The following is a 19,750-nucleotide window of genomic DNA, read 5'->3' as shown; positions in this document are numbered from 1 at the left end:
TAACAACAAATTAAAAACAAAAGAACAAAACTCAAATTGGTTTGGAACAAGGCAAGGCTGTGTAAATGATGACAGAATTTTCATTTTTGAGCAAACAATCTTTTTAAATATGTGGTTTTCATTGTATGTTTTGTTTTTGTTCTTATGTCGAGACATTCCTTAACAAAGACTCTTTCAATGCATTTAGAGGCACAACCAGGCACAAAAGGAACCTGTTGCCATCAAAGTTGTCAAGGAGGAAGAGGGAACACTGCCTGTCGACATATTAGGGTTCTTAAATGTTCTTGAAGATGACGTTGTGATGCCTTCAAAATTCTGGTTCAGTGCAAGGACTCTGGTTTGAGCTGCTTTATGCCCTTCACATGACCTACTCCAAGAAACTGACTTTTTAACCTCCTTAAATTTCAGAAAAAGCTACTGTTGACAAATTGATTGATTGATTACATTTGGGAAACTTGTTTTGTACTTGATATACTTGACTGAATTAAATGTATTATTTCAATAAATTATCTTAACAATATCTCCTCATCAATAAAATATCTCCTTTTTATGTAATTTCTTGTTTACACATGTAAGTTTTTGCTTTATGTTAAAATCTATTTGTGTTCAGGTAGTAAAATGAATTATGTCCAAACAACCGTATAGCTACTCAAATAGTTTGAGGAAACTAACTGTGGCAAACCATTTTAGTTGACTAGCTTTATTTATTTGAGTTTAGTCAACTTAAACCATTTGCCGCAATCGGTTGAGTTGAATTCAGTTGTTTCCACTTAATTTATGTTAACTGAACAGAATTGACAACTGAGCCAAAAATTGTAAGTTTCAAATACTCTAAATGTTTGACTATTTCAACTCAAATAGTATAAGTGTATATGATTTAATATATATATATAAGCTTATAGTACTCAAACTATTTGGTTTCAAAACTTAAATTGTGGGGAAGCACGGTGGCGCAGTGTGTGGCACAATTGCTTCACAGCAAGGAGGTTGCTGGTTCGAGCCCCTGCTTGGTCATTTGGCATTTCTGTTTACATGTTCTCCCTGTGCTTGCGTGGGTTTCCTCCGGGTGCTCAGATTTACCCCACAGTCTAAATACATGTGGTATAGGTGAATTGATTAAACTAAATTGGTTTCCTGGTGTTGGGTTGCAGCTGGAAGGGCATCCGCTGCATAAAATATATATTTGCTGGATAAGCTGGCGGTTCATTCTGTTGTGGCGTTCCCTGATTAATAAAGGGACTTACCTGAAACAGACAAGAATGAATGAATGAACTTAAACCATTTTCCGCAATCGGTTTCCTCAAACAACTTAACGGGTTTTACAGTGTAAAGTTGTCTATAATTGACATAACAGTGGAGACTAACTTCATATTTTTAAATAATATTGCCTATTGGTAGCATATATATTTTAAAGGTTAATTTTAAAGGTTAACCAAGAACTGAGCCTTGTGTTACACCACACAGTACTTTTGATTAGTATAACACCTTTTTATTAACACAATTTGAAAATGATCTGATAGTTAAATCCTGAACTGCAGCACTGAGTTCCAACGACATTAACAGAGAAATGCAACAACAATTGCGCGATAAGACTAGGTCATTCATACCTCTTTAGTTTTTTTTTTTTTTAGATACTTTGAAATGCTCTAAATCTAGATTGGAGTTTGTCACAAATATTGTTTCTTAGTATGAAGAAACAGAGTAAAAACAGCTGTAACACTTTAGTTTGTCTCAATTTATGCTTTAACTAATGGCTTATTAGCTGCCTATTATTAACATATTTACTTCATTTTAGGGGTGTCAAAATAAATTGTTCGATGCAATGCAGATGTGGACAATTTAGTATTGGTTTAGTAGTAGATCAAAACTGGTTATCACGTAGTAATGTCATTTATCTCATATGCGCTATGCAACAGCTCGTAAAATGTTGCAGCTCATAACATGTTGCAGAAACAATGCAACATTACCAATGACAAATTTTAGTGCTAAACAAATACACTGTCAACACTCTCAAAGCACCCAGGCTAAATAAATGTCAGTCAATACATTTGACACAGCACATTCTAGTTCATTCAGCACACAGATTCATGTGAAGTTATTCATAACAACATAACGCACGAAAGACAAAGGCTATAGCGTTAAGCCTTTACACTTTTAGAGTCCTGCTTAGGCACATATTTTACCACTATGATTTAATCCAAGGGCATTTTTATTTAGTGAACTACCTTCGTGTGCAAAGCTGCCATGTAGTTAAGGTCAAGCCATGTGATCTGCACAGTGCGAGTAGTTGACATTAGGGATGTGACGAGATCTCGGGTTGTGAGATCTTGCGAGACTAAATCATGATTTCTCGTCGAGGTGAAAAGTTGTCTGAGGTAAAGAGTTGTGATGTTATGATGGAGCATGAGGTTGAATTTAGCACTGAAGATTGTAGGCAGGATTGGAGTAAAACCGCACATCAAGTGCGCAGGACGACAAAGGCTGGCCTCGCAGTTGCGCGTCACTCGAGTGGTGCAGGTGAGTTATACGTAACGGATTTAAATTGATTTTTTTCTTCACGGGAGTTCAAAAGTTGTTGCTGCAGCCACACGCATTAACCACGTAAATAAACACAGACACACATCTTCTCCGAGTGTGCACGCGCACACACGCACACATGCACACACCTACGCACACACAGTAAACTTCTGAAGACACATACACCCATCATCGTCATTATCATCATTACAGAACACACGTTTATGCTGTCCAGAAAAAAAACGAAAGCTGTTGCTGAATGAAAGTGAAACTGTTAAAATAGTAAAAATCAAAAATTACATCATAACATAAAAAAAGTTTAGTTTGTGGAAAGAAGTTTGATTCGCATGTCAAATTTTACAGGGAAGAAGCAAGTGTGTCTCACCCCTCCTTTTAAGTGACTGTTTCGGCTGTTACATCACCTCCTGGGGGCTGGCTGAAGTACAAGTCATAAAGCCTGCCTCCTACGTGTTAATGAATGAGACTTGAGCCCAAATAAAAAAAAATAATTACACTTTTAATAAAATTTACCAAAAGATGGTTTTGGTCACTGATATAGGCTTAGATCTTCATTTTTGTAAGGTTAACAGTTAAGGTTAAGGTTAAGGTAAGATTAACAGTTATGATTGACAACTTCTCTAAGCAAACCGTCAGAGCTTCGGGAGGAGGCTGAAGTGTTACTATTCGATTTCTGTGTTATTTTACCATGATAAAATGAGTTCAGCAGTAAACTATACATTCTGACCTACAGGATATGATGGATCACTTTTTATTTGGTAAAGTTAGGGTTTTATCTGGCTTTATTATTAGTTTGCTTATACTTGCCTAGCCATGACGTGGAAAATACAGGTGAACGTTATCTAGCAGTAATTATTTTTTTGGGGTCTGAAATAATGATAAGGAAGACAAAACTAATGTTAGCACATTGTGAAAATGGATAAACAATATACAAGCGATGTTGCAGCAGCTGATTGGCCTATAGCATATAGACATCAGTTGATGTATTAATACTGCTAAGTTTATTGTACAAATTGATAAGGATTATTTTATGAAGTGCAGGGATGGGATGTGTAAATATCCTGTTGATATTTAGAAATCTTGCTGTGTTTTTATCTTTTAAACACACAATTTTCCCGCATGGGAAATAGCGGTCCATGATGTGTTGACAGACAAGCATTTAGTTGGAAGCTTGATTCTGCAGCTCTGCCTCTTGCTCCATCAGGTAGAATCTTCTGCACATGCCCAGGCTCCAATTTCATACGTCTTTTGCAACAGTTTGTGCCCGTCATGAGGCATTTTGCCTTCAAAGCATTCAATGGAAAAGGCGCTGTTGTGTCGTTCATAATTTTTACAGTCATTGGGAAGAAGCCAGTTAGTAGAGTTTATAGCTAAATATTTAGCAGTGTTTGCATGTCCTTTATGGCACAACTCATTAGAATAAATGTAAAATAACTTTCATTAAAAGTTGAATAAAAATCTATTTTCTATTTATATAATCACAAATATTTAGCTAATTTTTTAAATTATAAATAAACACTATCTTCCGTTCATATACTAGCAAAATATTTTGCAGTGTTTGCATGTCATTTAATGCATAGAATTAATTCAAATATATGTAAAATAACATCATTACAACTTGATAAGAAAAAAAAACAGCACCTAAATAGTTTTGCAATATGTGATTTGTGAAAAGTGTCATGGCAGAGCATTAAAGTTGACCAGTCGATTAGTCAATGCAACCCCTACTGCAGAGTGACTTCTCTCCACCGCGTCTATCATGGATCATCAGGGATTGCCACAACTGTTTTTTAATGTCTGCATTAGGGCTGTGCGATATGGGCAAAACAAACCTATTTTGATTTTTTTGAACAATGTTGTGAACTTGCGATTTCGATTTAAATCATGATTTTGACACAAACACACACACAAAAACACACACACACACACGCATATGTAAATATGTAAATAGACTACTGTGTGTGTATATGTGTGTGTTTTGCCATGCATAGATCATAAAGCTCTTTGTGACGCTGCCGTGAAATAGGCCATTCACATATCAGGTCTTTTGAGGGCTCTAGTCGATTATTTCCAATGGAGACGCATGGCACGCTTTCGTATTTCATGAGCACCCAGTTGAAAATACCTATTTAGAATGCTGCAAGTCACATAACAAAACCTATTTAGCTTTATACTTTGTATAGAATAGAAACATTTCAGTGCACTAAATACCCCAGACAAACACAGAACATCCAGTCCTTGCAGTGCTTTTAAATTGTTTTCAGAAATAAAACTGCAGAACCGCAGCAATGTTTTGTTATCCTCAGCGATGCACTTGTGCTTTACATATACTTTTAAACGTGATATGTGACTGAAAGGTCTTGCTGCCAATACAAAAAAAACAAAAAAAAAAAAAAAACATCTGTGCTGTAGGGTTAAGTTACTTTGGATACAGGAAGGTTGATGTTTGGCAGAATCGGGTAATTTCTAAAAATTACCTGATTCTGCCATACATCAACCTTCCTGTATCCAAAGTAACTTAACCATACAGCACAGATGTTTTTTTTTTATTGGCAGCACGTCCTCCTGTGCTGAACTCATCATCCCTGTTTATTCAGGTTATTTGTCATTAAGCTCAGTCTCTTTTTCTCACACTCTGTTTTGGCGTGCTGGGTTATGATTGGTTCAAACAGCATACTACAGGAAAATCAGGCTGTTAGGTGTTTTAGAAATCACAAATGGTTTAAATTGCGGTTTTGATATAATTTCAAGAAATCGCACAGCCCTAGTCTGCGTTACACCTTGGTGACTGTTCACACCTAGGCATGTATCCTAAAAGTATTCGGCAGCTAGCTCTCTGCAACTCTCACATGGTCGCCCACTGAAGCTAAGCAGGGCTGCGCCCGGTCAGTACCTGGATGGGAAACCACATGGGAAAGCTAGGTTGCTGCCGGAAGTGGTGTTAGTGAGGCCAGCAGGGAGCGCTCAACCTGTGGTCTGTGTGGGTCCTAATGCCCCAGTATAGTGACGGGGACTCTATACTGTTCAGTGAGCGCTGTCTTTCGGATGAGACGTTAAACGTTTGAGCCTCAGCTGGGTCAGTTGGCATTTCTGTGTGGAGTTTGCATGTTTTCCCTTTGTTCGCGTGGGTTTTCTCTGGGTGCTCTGTTTTCCTCAACAAGTCCAAAAACATGCAGTATAGGTGAATTGGGTTAGCTAAATTGTCCGTTGTGTATGTGTGTGAATGGGTGTGTAGAGATGTTTCCCAGGGATGGGTTGCAGCTGGAAGGGCAATCGCTGCATAAGTTGGCGGTTTATTTCGCTGTGGCGACCCCAGATTAATAAAGGGACTAAGCTGAAAAGAAAATGAATGAATGAATGAATGAATACTACTTGTAATACAATTTTGTCTTTTAAAACAAATGGTCAGGTACATAAGCTGTACCTTTAAAAACTCAAGTACATGCACAGAGCAACATGACCATTTATGGCAAATAAACAAATGTAAATATCCTGATTGCTTTATGAGCCCTGTTTAGCGAGTAATTTCTTACACCTCTATGACTGGTCATGTGCTAAACAAAAAGGTCTGCGATTGGCTCTAACGCTCTCGAGCTGTTCACCGATGAGTGACACTGATAAATGGTCACTGATCAATGGTAGACGCAGAGGAAAAAACTCCCTATGCAACTCATGTCTATATCCAGAAGTATAGCTGTAACAGCAAAGAGGAGAGAAAACTTTACCTCAGGACAGCAGGTCAAAGGTCCACAGTGAGTGAGAGAGAGAGAGAAATGGAGTTTACTTTGAGTTTCTCCATAACTGTGAAACTGGGGCTTCTGCTGTAAGTGTCCTTGAAAGACTGACCAGCAAACACAATCAGCTACTACACAACTACTACAATATAGCGCAAATGAGCTAAATGTAATCAGTAACCAATAGCCGTTTATGATTATTGCTGAAACAATACCGAATTACCTGTGACTGCATCGCAGTGCACTTAAGAAACAATGAATTTTGACACTTGTAGTTGACTTTTTAGCAAGACGCTCCTTTGCAAGCAAGAAGCGCCTGTGGTGCTTTTTAGGTGCTGGTATTTTCTCTTTCTGCCTCAACTCTTACAAATTACCTGGTTTTGTTTGTGTCTGTGACTTTTCAAGATATTCCCACATTATTAATGTGCTGTTTTTCTTTGATATTAATTAGTCCACTAATGCTTCTAAAGCAGCAGATGCCATCATCCCACTCATTCGCGCTTTCCTGTTTGTTTTTTATTGTGTTCCGTATGGTTCGGTTGTGCAATTCTGATTGGGCAGAACAAAAGTGTGCTTACTAAGTTAGCTTGTAAGACTGTCACACACAGACGGCAGTCACACATTTGCACAAGGTTTAAAGAATCGGGGTGCACTCAGACACCGTGCTCAAGAGTGCTTCCTGGGATGTTTAAGAAATGTAAGTGCTCTGAATCTATAGGATTACATATCTATATAACCAATCATAGGGGTGTAAGACCTTGCCTGTCAGTGCTTAAAAAGCAAGCGGTATAATATTTACATTAGTTTATTTGATATAAATGCTCATGTTGTCTTCTGTGCATGTGTTGGAGTTTTGTTTATGCATTCAGAAAGAGTGTTTTCTTTGAGCAGGTCAAATTAAGGGTACAGTTCATTTATCTCACTGCTGTATTAAAGAACAAAATTGTATTACAAATAATATATAAATATATTTATAGATTTTAATCAAAAAAATTCTTGTGTTTTGAAGAAAAAATGTAATTATGTATGCAAAGCATCGTCATGAGACCATGAGACCAGTGTAGATTCACACCTCTACTCGTTACAATAATAGAACTTTTTCTTGGCTACTGCATGGAGGGGGCCATAGCGATCAGCGTCTTCCTGTAGAATGTTTAGAACTTCTGTTTACAGCGTTTTCAACCGGTAATTTGCGATCTGAAAATGGGTTTCAATAGCGTTTTCAGTGGATTAGGGAGTGTTTTTGTGACACACAACTTTGAAAGGAGTGTATTAAAGCTGGTATAATCTGTCAGATCTGTGGTTCAAGTGCAAGAGAAAAACAGTATCGTAAGCCATGTTTCTTTTCGTTCTGCTTAATCACGTGCCCCCCCCCAAAAAATTTAAAATAAACAAAACATAATGATGTCTTTTGACTGATTTCTTTAAAATCACATTACACAATACTTGTACTTTTACTTTCAGTACTTGAGTAGTAAATTTTGAAATAAACTATTTGCAGTACTTAAGTACAAAACATGTTGAATACTTTCGTACTTGCACTTAAGTATGGTGTTTAAAGAGCACTTCAACTTCTACTCATTACTCTTTTTTATAGAGCACTTGTACTTTTACTTAAGTGTGGGTCTCTAGTACTTTATACATCTCAGTGCATTAATTGCTGCAGCACAGCACATACATAATTATCCAATTTGGAAGTAAATGTAAAGGCAAATATACTTTTCAAAGTAGCCCTTTGAAAATGGCCTGCTTTTGGCTATATGTTGCTTTAAAGGTATGAAAATATAGGCTACAACTTTGGAATTCCCTTAAATAAATTTTAACTAAATATGTGTTTACTTTTAAAGGTATATCAAATGGTTATGTAAACAAAAAATTATTAATCAATGAAAACATATGGGCTTTAGCTTCGACACAACATACGCTATATGCTTAATTTGTATTAGTTTTAACATGCCTTTATTTAGGCTAGCTGTAAAACTAAATAATTTTATTTATCAAAAACGAATATATATATATATATATATATATATATATATATATATATATATATATATATATATATATATATATATATATATATATAAATGAATAGATTATTCATTTATTCATCTGACATTAAGACGTTGTGAGCAGTTGTCACTGCAAGGCGATGCATGCCAAAAAATGAGCTGAATCAAATTTTTTTTTATTTTTTAAATTTTTTTTTGTGAGCAGCAAATAGCACGTTTTAGCCTAGGCTATTTTCTTTGTAAGTTTCCAACAATAAAATACTTTACACATTACTATAATATCTTACTCCTATCAACAAAAATTACATATTGATTGCTATTGTGTTAATTTTGGAGCAAGTCATAGAAATTCTACAATAGTTGACTAAGTTAGTTCTCTGATTTTGTTAATGTGTTATTTAAGTGAATACTCTTGTAGGCCTTTGGTGATGTTCATTTATAAAATTGCTTAATGCACGGTGTCTGAGTGCACCACAATGCAATTGTCTGATTGTAAAACTATGATTCTATGTTTAGGCTATACTGCTACTGCTTTTGAAAAGGAAAAAAAACCTATATTTAAATTGGGCAAAAACAGTTATCGATTGAAATTGAAATTTATTGTTATAATCATGTTGAAAACTGTTAATGATGGTTAATGAGAAATCAATGTTTTGTGTGTCTGTTTCATTTTGTTTTGTTGGATAACGTAACTTTTATGTGTAAAGTACAGTAATGTATACTTGGTTTTTGGGTACCTAACAATATTTGTTTTGCATTGAAATTGTCTCTTGTAAGAGAATTCTGTGTATTTGTATAGGGGAGAAGAGAGTGCTGTTGTTTTGTTGGGGTGGGAAATAATTGCAACGAAATGGAATTGTGTTTTTCTGTTACCTGTCTTGTATAAACAAAAACAAAAAAACACATTGTTTAAAAAAAAAAAGAGAAATAAATGAACTGTTAGACGTTTTGACAAGGTTTACACGTTAAAAAAATATCTAATCTTAAAGGGCACCTGATGCTCTCTATAGAAACATCAGTTAAAAAAACACATATACAATTAGGTTCTAATTACTGCTGCTTTTCTAAAGGGTTTTATTATTAAGGTTAGAAATTGTCTTATAAGTTTAAATTCATTTTAGATTTATTTTATTTCTCACTACTTTTTTTTAATTTGTTTTAACAGATGAAAACAGTGAGTGTGGCTCTAGTTTTATGTCTGAATGTTGGTGTGGACCCTCCTGATGTAGTGAAGACCTCACCCTGTGCCAGACTGGAGTGCTGGATAGGTGAGCATCCATCCATCCATCCATCCATACATGCATACATCCATCCATCCATCCACAAAGCAAATTGTACACATCAACATTTCCATATACATATTTATTACCATACCAAATCCTTAGAGTGGTCATGACAGAAGTAAATTTTTTGCCATGAAACTATGCATGCACAGGCTGATAGGTCACCTAATCTGCCCCTCTGTCATTAACTGAGTAGAACAGGGCATTGGTTGCTGTCGCCTTGGCAGCCAATGAGCTTGCTCCTCATCATTTTAAATGCTCATTCTACACTGTTAAGCTGCAGCATGTTTTTAGAGATCATATATATAGCAGAAGTTATATGCTTAGACAGCATTTCTGTGAATATACAGGCTATAGCAGGTATCTGTACTTGCTCTGCCATAACAATCAAAGGTTCTGTAGCATAGTAGCAGATCTTTGCCGCCAAGACCAAACACATCAAGATTGCTATGTACATATTAATTGCCAAATTCTGCTTGCATAAGAGGCACATTTAGCCTGTCACATTCCTCTACCAATACAGATGTCACCAATTCAAAATGTTCCCTCTGCCGCTATTGTTACTGCCACCGCGGAGGTACCTATGTACGACAGCAGCTTTTGACCATTGGGTGGTGCTTTAATCATATATTTTAAGCTTTGCCCTTTCACAATACTAGATAGGACTATACTGTATGTGTACCCTATGTGATGTTCAATTAAAATAATTTTATTTGTTTTAGTTTTCTCAGTAATAAACATGCTTTTACACTATACTGTATGCTTAAAAAAAGGTACAATACATTGTGAGAAGTATAGCCCTAGGCTGCAAAAATTAAGCAAATATAACTATTAAGTTCTTTAGCCTTTATAGTGCCCTATTAAATTGCGTTGGGGTGAAAAGAATGTTTCAATTTCTTTGCCTATCATGGCGATGTTATTACATCAAATCTTAAATGTGCGCAAGATATGAAAACTGCGGCATAGCACACACTACAAAATAATATTAAGGTTATCACTTTGGTGGAGCACATCACCTGATTGCAGTATAACTTGCTTTATCAACAATTATTATTTATTTAAGGCCAGGTTACAAATATTTGACCAACTGCCAATACATGCAAAATGCTCTCATGGACTCAAAATTGGTTGCTTTTTGCATAGCTTTTAGTGGCAGTTATAAATTAAATAAACAGGGTTATTTGAAAGCAAAGTGAGCTGCATATTAATAATTTTCGGTTAATTTTTTCTCTGTTCTCTGTTTTCTCTTTCACACGCATTCAGAGCTAACAGCCTGCAGAAAGAAAATATTCTGCTTGTTTAAAACAGCGCATCCTCTTATAGCCGGCCTATTTAGGTTAAGGGGCTAAATGTTTTGTATTCTAAATGTTTTCCCCTATCCTAAGCATAGCCAACATAAAATATAAATATTTTAAGTTTCTAAAAGCACATTTTAATGTTTAAGCCTTGTTTATTGCCTGCACATCTGGGCCATGAATACCACACACACAGAATAATGCGGCTAATAAAAAGTATATAAAATAAGCTCTTTATAAATTAGCTTATATACATTGAAATATTAGTTGAAGAAATATCAACTGGGCGTCAATTAAGAATTCACTGCACTTCAAGCTTAAAAAATAAATCTTGAAAAAATAGATTAGACATACATTTTTTTTCCTACAGTCATTATCCAACATTATCCTGTTATCTCTTTTGTCAAAATGACATTTTAAATGAAGCCTTTTCAGAAGGATATTGCCTACTAATTGCCTACTACTTAATGTCCTAATTATTTTCTTAAAAAAAAAAAGGGAATTATCCATTAAGTTTCAGCCTATATAAATATGTTTTAGGTCACTCCGAAACATTTGGGCTGAATGTTTGACGGCAACTAATGAAACGAGGATGCTATAAAATATGTTTTATACCGAGTTTTTACCTGAGAAATTCTGTTGTTTTTCTATTATGGATGGTGCGCTGGTCATCCCTCTGTTAGTGGTGAATCAAGTGTCACACATCCCCCGAACTTGATTTGTCACACAACCCAGTTCAGTGGGAATCAAGCAGGCAAATAAAGCACACCATCACATCATCACAAAATAATTAAATTGATGACAACCAAAACAAACAAATGACACGTTACTGTACAGCATTACATTATGTGTCTATATGCACAGACCTATGCATTTCCATTTATTATAGTTAGTTACTCGCTGACAGACTGTTGACATCGAGTGGTCTCGCCACAAGCGGAGGGATGACCCAGCGCACCATCCATAATATAAAACCACAGAAATTTTAAAGTAATACCTCGGTATAAAATGTATTTTATAACATCCTTGTTTTGATAGACGCCGTCAAACATTTATCCCAAATGCTCTGGAGAGACCTAAAACATAACGTTTTTCCATTAGCAATATTACACTTAATAGGTAATTCCCCTTTATTTAAGAGAATAATTTAAGGATGTTGCATATTATTTGTTTATCTTAAGTAATGGAAATCGTTAAGTGTTTCAGGACATACGATCGAGATTACGATCGTGATTGAGAGAGTAAAATGAGATAGTAAAATATAATCAACAACAAAAACTTAAATTGAACGTAAATGAAAAGGCTTAATTATTGACTGTCTTATCCTATCACTTTAAAATAGCAAACACTCAACATTTCATAAAGGAAACCCTGCTCCTCTTTGTATTTAGACCCCACTGTGAGCCACTTCTCTTGTAAGCTGAATGGCAATTTCTGTATTATTAGGTTTACTTCTCATCGTGTTTCTAGATAGGAAAGAATCATCAGATGTCCATCCTGCATAGTTGCTTGGATCTCTAGGAGCAAATCACCTTGCTCACGCAGTCTTCATTTATCTCTGTCCGATATTTTGGAGAAGTTCCCCAATTTCCTGAAGAGAGAGCTCTGTAACATTTCTGGTGCTTTATGTTTCGTAAAGTCTTTTCCAGATCTGCTTGAACCCTTGTAATGGATAATTAAAGAGAACGGCTGACTCGCGCCGTAGTCATCTTTAGGGATGCACCGATCCCGATACTTGGATCTGATATCGGTTCGATACCGCATATTTTTGCTGGATTGGGTATTGGTACCGATCCAAATCCGATCTTGCGCTTGCGCTATAGTCTGTGTTTACAAGCCAACTAAGCCATATAAGTAGCCTGTTATAAGCCACTAGAACATAGTCATGCATGCCTATATCCTAAATGTTTTGAAGCCGTTCTGTAGTTTAATGTGAAGTACAGATGTAGGCCTATATTCATGTGGTTAATTTCATGTTCCCTTCAGCGCTTTCTGCTGCTGCGCCTGTCAATCATTCTTCAATTATTCTCCATTCAAACTGCTTGACGCAATTAAGACAACAGGAAAAACTTTTTCCAAGACTATTTGTTTCTGTTAGTTTAAATGATTAGTGGAGAAATACATTTAGTTTAGCTTTAAATGGGTTAATTTTGACCTGCAGCAGGAGTTCATTTCATTGTTTCTAAATCATGTTGCATTCTGTTTGTTAGATTAGATCGCGTTCGCAATAGAGGAGTGGGGAGGGTTATTACCTGCTCTTCACCCATAAAGTAGGCCTACCTAAAAGTTTATTTAGAAAAGCCTCAGTAATACATTGGCTGATCCTCAATGTACTTATTTCTTCCATTTGAGCTGCTTTTTCGCAAATGTCTGTAGATACCGGAGCGCTGTGCGCTTTGTCTCAGATGCATCAAACCCTTTCATTAACGTGCTGGCTGCATGCTCAAAGGCGACGTGCGCCGCTCCGTAAGATTATTCTCACATTGAGTTTGTTCTCCAACCCTTCAGACTGAGTTTCTTCCAAGGGGAATACTTTAAGTGCTGCAAACAGTTTTTAAGCCTGGCCCATTGTGGTCAAAGTAGTTGATTAAATTAATACAAGTGAAACTGACGGGCGCATTTGGATTGACATTAACAGAAAATAATTTAGCCTAATATAGGTTACTCTGAAACTGTGAATATTTCACTGTAATTTTTTATGTTAACATTTTATTTAACAGACCAGTTTTGACACTGAAGCATATAAGCGGACCTTGTTTTGAACTTTCTCCGTCTCACAGCGAGATTTGGAAAGGGATTATTAAGTAAAAGTGGCATCAGATGGTTTAGTTTAGTCTGCATCAAACCTGCAGGAAAATATGAGGCTTTAATTTAATAAAATTAATACATTTGATAAAAGGCTGATTATTTTACCAACAATGTTAGTAGTAGCCTATTGCTGATTTCTAAGAAAAATCTTAATATTAAAAAGGAAAGGACAATATCACAAACGAATACTCAAAGAATGTTCAAACAGCAGGCATGTTTTAGTTAGATTGTGCTGTCTGTCATGTATACCTATAGGTCTGTTATTTTTTTACTAAAGAAGAAATATTATTTGAGTTTAGCGCCAGAACTATAGAAACTGCTCATTTTGGTTAATTTTGCCAACAGACAAGCTCGTTGAACACTAAGGGCCCTATCATACACCTGGCGCAATGTGGCGGAAGGCGCGGCGCAATAGTCTTTTGCTAGTTTTAGCTTGGCGCAAGAGTCGTTTTGAGGCGCTGCGCTACGCTGTTTAAATAGCACATGCATTAGCGATCATATGTGCGCCCATAGGCATTCTGGTCTAAAAAGGAAGGCATTCTAAAGCGCACTGCTAAACTAAAATAGATTTTTCATTAGACCAAAACAAACCAGGTCTAAACTCCAGCGCAGAGTTGCGCCTCACTTACACACTGCTTAATAAGCACAAGAGAGGAATAGGCAAATATCTTTACATATGAATAAATTTAAATATTAAGGATATATATATATATATATATATATATATATATATATATATATATATATATATATATATATATATATGATGTAATAAGAATAGATATAGGATATGAAAAATCACTGCTTTTATGTCTTCATCTCGGGAGGTTTTTTAGTTTGCTCATAACAAATTGCTTTTGTATAATGTTATTATTATTAGCAGTATTATTTATTATATCCATATTTATATTTGTTTTATTAAAAGCAAGCTTAGATTTGCCCACCTGTCAGGTTTTAGACCATATGGGGCACAGCATGTGTTTTAGGATATAACTCAGGTTTTTGAGCACACTTCGTTATTATTGTTCATTTATTTGTTTGCTGGAAATTAGAACTGAATTTAGAAATAGTTTTGAAACGAATATTTGCGCTTAACAAACGCAATTAATTATTTATAGAATAATTGATGTTTGTGCGTGTTTTCCCTATCCAAGAGCGAAAGTGAAAGTAGATCCATTATCTCTCATTCTCACGTAGTAGATGCTCTGTTTAACCGTTTTCTTAAAAAAAAAAAAAAAAACTGTTAACTGTTTGCAAGTGAAATGCTCAGTTTTTCCTCTTAGACTTACTTTACGTCCTGTAAATAGCAAATTCGCTTATGGCGCGATGCAGCTGGCTCTTAAAGGGAATGGGATATGAGACTCTAATTGGTTTATTCTCAAAACACACCTATAACTCATTAAGAAAATAAACTCAACCCTTTTAGACCATGCGCCACGGCGCAAAGCGGATTTTTCCATCCTTAAATTAGCAAAAATGCGTTCTGACACGCCCTGAAAGCATTTGCGCCCTGCATTTTGTGCTCTGCGCATGGACCGTCAAAATAGAGACCTACATCATCATAGTCTATTTATGACGCGGCTCCAGGCAGCACAGAGGTGATCAGCATCAGCACTAGTTTGTCAACTCGTCTGTCAAATTGTGTCCAGAAATATCCTCCTTTCATTTTGCTTCTATGACAGAATACCTCTGTAGGCACGTGTGGTTGCATGTTACTGTTATTGCTCGTGCTTTTCCATTCCAAAAACGAGAGGCACACCGCACTGCCTTTATTGATGACAATAAAAAAAGGAGTGCAGCGCTTTTTTGTCACTATAGGAAATGACTGAATCAGCTTTTTTAATATCATTATGATATTCAAGATGTGTTAAGTCATGTAGCTTTGAATGACTTGAAACATCGACCACAAGTCTCTCCTCCTTCATTAAAAGCTCACTGTAGTCGTCTTGACCTCGCAACACATTGCTGTCAACTGAAAGAAAACCCTGCCTCTGCTTTCATTTGATTGAAGAATGAAAAAGACGTGACTGAGGTAACAAGCTTTTTCCACTCTAGTGCACATACCGTACAACTGCAAACCATTCAAAAAATGTGTAAAAACAGTGTTCACTGTGATCTACCACTTATGCAGCCAAACTTTAAAAATATAGAAAATAATATTTGTAATCGTTCAACTGATACCATGAATCAGTTACAAATGCTCCCTTATGGTTAACAGTTAATCGGTTATTTTGAGCATCCCTTCTTCCAAATAAATGGTATCGGTGCAACCCTAGGCATCTTACTAGCAAGTCCATTTCTTATCTTGGTGAAATGTTAAGGTCTTTTGTATCATGTATGAAAGATGCCCTCCATGCTCTGAAAGTTTCTGGTTGGTCGTTAAATTGTGTAAGGCCAGTAGACACCAAATCACGTCTTGCAATAAACTTGACCACATCGAAGATGTGACTGTCCACATACAAATTACTTTGATGCCCGGCATATAAGGGAATACCTGACATTGTCTAAGAATAGTCCAGTGGCATCTCTCTATGTCTGCTTCTTTCCTCACTACCTTGAACTGCTGAAAACTGGGCTTTTGGGTGATGAACATATTGAGGTGACTGGGTGCATGCCTTGCTTGACCAGAGAGTGTCAAGCGTACACTGGTAGACTGTGAAATGGCATGGTTCTGTATGTTCTCTGCATCACTAGGCTGCAATCTTGGAGACATGACATACACTGCCTTTCCTGCTGCAAATATTATCCAGTATTCTGTGGTTGTTGCATTTCTGATAAACGTATGCTTTCCTTATCGGTTCATCCAGGACTGGCGCCTTTGCATGCACATTATTATTCATCTGTTCTGACACATAGGCCTAAAGTCTTCAATGAAGCTTCTAGCAGTGCTTGTTGTACTTACATTTCGATTTCTTTTTTAGCAAAAGCTATTTCTGCCATTTCGTGCCATTGCAGCAGTGCTGGTTACAGCCGATAAACCATGTTAGTGACGTGAAGAGCATGATGTGCTTGATGCCTGCCTCTGTGATCCAGCTTTGGAGCTTGGCTTGGACATTGTTGAAAGATCACCTTATGAGCTGACATGCTCCCCACCATGAAGTCAAAAGATTATTCTAGACCTAAAAGTTGGTCACTGAAGATATTCGTTTGACTGTTCTGCCCCTTATATCAAACGCCTTGCTTGACTTAACTGAGAGTTAACATCTTCCAATGATAACAGACTCAAGGGATAAGTTTGAACCTTTTACTGTTGATTATGGAATAAGGAGCATAAAACTGCAAAATATACAAAATACAGAATGGTAAGTATGCACAATTGGGGCTCTTTGCAAAATAATCACTGGTTACACTCTTAACCGACTCATATATACAATTGACCAAATAAAGAACAAAATTAACATCTTGCAAGTATAATGACATGAGTATAGTGTAAGCATAAATAAACCTAAGTCAAATTATGATGAAATAATGTCTACAAACCCAATGTGCCCTCAATACAACTTAAATCAAGGAGCAAATGATTGCTACAACCATGTGCTCTTCCATGCAGCTTCTGAATACATATGCTCACATTTTTTATGTCATCAAATAAGGACTCTAGCATTTAATACAATACCTATATATAACCAGAAGGTCGCTAAATCACAATTTAATACTAACTAAATGTAAAATGTCTGAATAAGACAGCAGTCCTTCAAGCTAAAGAGAATTGGGACACCAAAGGTGGGTAAGGGGTAGAATTGAGAATGGGCCATTATCTCTCCTATCCAGATGAATCACTTTCTAGTCTTATTAGTTTTTCTTGAACGGTTTGGACAGCTCTCTGGGTACAAATTAACTGTGTTGGGCAAGCAACTTAAAAAATGCTGCTTGCCAAAAGTAGCATAGCTATGTCTAAGTTAATTTTTATTGTTCTTATTACTATTTTACAAATATGACTACTGAGAATGTGTGAGTGATCTAAAGTGGTGTCGCATGTGACTGCAGTAAACTGTGGCACAGTACAACATGATCTAACACAAGTAATACATGGCCAGCAGGGGGCAGTTATGTAACATAGTAAACATACTGAACTGATGTACTGTATACGTTGTGACGCTCCATTCTGCTCCATGGTCATGTGCTTGCTCGCCGGTAAACGATACCGCGCTGATTTGTGTGTGGATATTCATTTATTTTTCATCAATAATTTATAGTGGATGTTGGAAAGGGTATAGGCAGGCCAAAAAGAGATTATTACATTACGTGTGAGTTAAAAAAACTCAAACTCAAATAAGTTTGGCTGTATAGACCAAGGAATTATACACCATTAGCATACGAAAAGTGGAATGGGGGAGGGGACTTAAAGAAGCTGCTGTCTGATAAACAGAAAGACAAAAGGCCTCAATCCATTCCATTAACGTTGGGACTGCATACAAAAATATGTTTTGTTATGCATTTATAGCATCTTTAGTTGCATTTAAAAGACTGCATTTAAACTACACAAAACGATCATCATCCATACTGACATTTCACACTTTGTTTCATAAATTAGACTATAAATATCTTTATCAACATTAAAAAAAGAAGGTCAGCTTATATATGTGTATGAAATGTGTACGCTAAAAATGCTATAAACAACATTCAAAACATAAACATAAACAGAGGAATGTCTGGCTCAGCGAGAAAGAAAAACATCTCATTCTGTGCAACCTTTTTCTTTGTTTAAAAGCCGAGTGCATCCTAATTATTTATATTTTGATCTAAGTTTGTTCTTAAATCGTGTTTCAGTGTACACATAAAAATATTCAGATGTTATTTGAGAGTAGCCTATTTGTACTGAATGAAAGAAAAAAGGTGTAAATAACTATAAGTAATAGGAAAGCTCCGACCAATCATAGCGCAACATCAAACAGTGTATGTGTGACTTCATGTAGCGTTGCGCAGACCGATCAAAATCTGTCTTAAATCGGTGAGTGCCTCAATCAAAGTTTAATAAAAGTACAGCCACAGTGCTCCGAGATCAGACCATTGTTAAGGATAAAAGGTGTGTTAGCGCATGAAATATGTGCGTTTGCATATGTGTTTGTGTGAGAGACCGGACAAGAGAGCGCTCGCTTAATAGCTCTTGATGATGCATGTGGCTGGATTTCTTTCTTTCTTTTCAAATTTGTTTTGGAGATGATACAAAATATGAATACAACAGAAAGACAAATTTTTACAAATTATGTGTCCACTTTTGTAGGCTCAAAACAATAGTGTCATGTCTAGATAAAATAGCCTAAGCTATGTTGAAATCATTTCAAGAATTACAGATATCGGAAATAATAAAATCACAGTAAATAAATAAACCAATATAAAACAAACAAAAGCTATAACAATTTAGGTATATACAATACAAATAAATTAAACTGTTTCAAGCCATTTTAAACCTTTCATTTTATAAAGGCCTATCTAAAAAAAAATTTAAATGTTTCCTAAAAACAACAAACAACGAAGGAGTTTTGAAATATTTTTATAAATGTTTTTGGATACGATAACATTAATTAAATCCTGCAAACAAAGTATTTTTGGATGTGTGAAACCAGAAACTACATTATTTTCAGTCATCCAGTCCTGCGCAGTGCTGCTTTATAAACAGATTGGGAAAAACTGCTAGTAAAAAAAAAATTCTATATTTTTATATGACGTGGAAAGATTAAAAATTAAAATTCTGAATGTAGAGCTTTATTAGTAGATAGCTGCTAAGCATAAACAAAAAATAGGCCCTATTTTATTACTTGCTCTTATGTCCTGAAACACTTATCGGTTTTCTTTAAGATAGCAGAATAATATGCAACATCCTTAAATTATTCTCTGAAATAAAGGGGAATTACCTATTACGTGAAAATATTATATTTGTTTAGTATGTTAATGTTTTTATTATGTTTTCAAATTGTAAGTATGTTTTTAAAAGCTTTAGAATAATAAATAAATGCTAACGACCAAGTTTCAGTGTATTTTTAATATGAGCTCTATTTAAAAAGTATTGCAGCAGAATGAGCATATCATTCATGAGCAGTCTTTAAGTTTTAATGCATTTAAATCGTTCCGCACTCTCTGTG

General features: G+C 35.8%; 2 protein-coding genes across 14 annotated transcripts in view; one reads left to right on the top strand and one right to left on the bottom strand.

Moving 5' to 3' along the window:
* LOC147836337 (uncharacterized) overlaps nt 1-19,750 on the bottom strand; it is a 432,239-nt gene that overhangs the window by 113,492 nt on the left and 298,997 nt on the right. The window lies entirely within an intron of this gene.
* Nucleotides 1-19,750, top strand: part of rptor (regulatory associated protein of MTOR, complex 1) — a 236,070-nt gene that overhangs the window by 21,605 nt on the left and 194,715 nt on the right. For all 13 annotated transcript variants that reach the window (XM_087257152.1, XM_087257149.1, XM_087257147.1 and 10 more), the window contains exon 3: nt 9,447-9,549. In XM_087257152.1, coding sequence (XP_087113278.1) covers nt 9,447-9,549 — 103 coding nt within the window. The remainder of the gene's footprint in view (nt 1-9,446; nt 9,550-19,750) is intronic.

The sequence above is a fragment of the Danio rerio genome, chromosome 6 (assembly GCF_052040795.2).
Source record: "Danio rerio strain M-AB ecotype USA chromosome 6, GRCz13ab, whole genome shotgun sequence".
NCBI lineage: Eukaryota > Metazoa > Chordata > Actinopteri > Cypriniformes > Danionidae > Danio > Danio rerio.
Note: the sequence above shows the minus strand (reverse complement) of the source record. Positions and strands in the feature narration are given on the sequence as shown.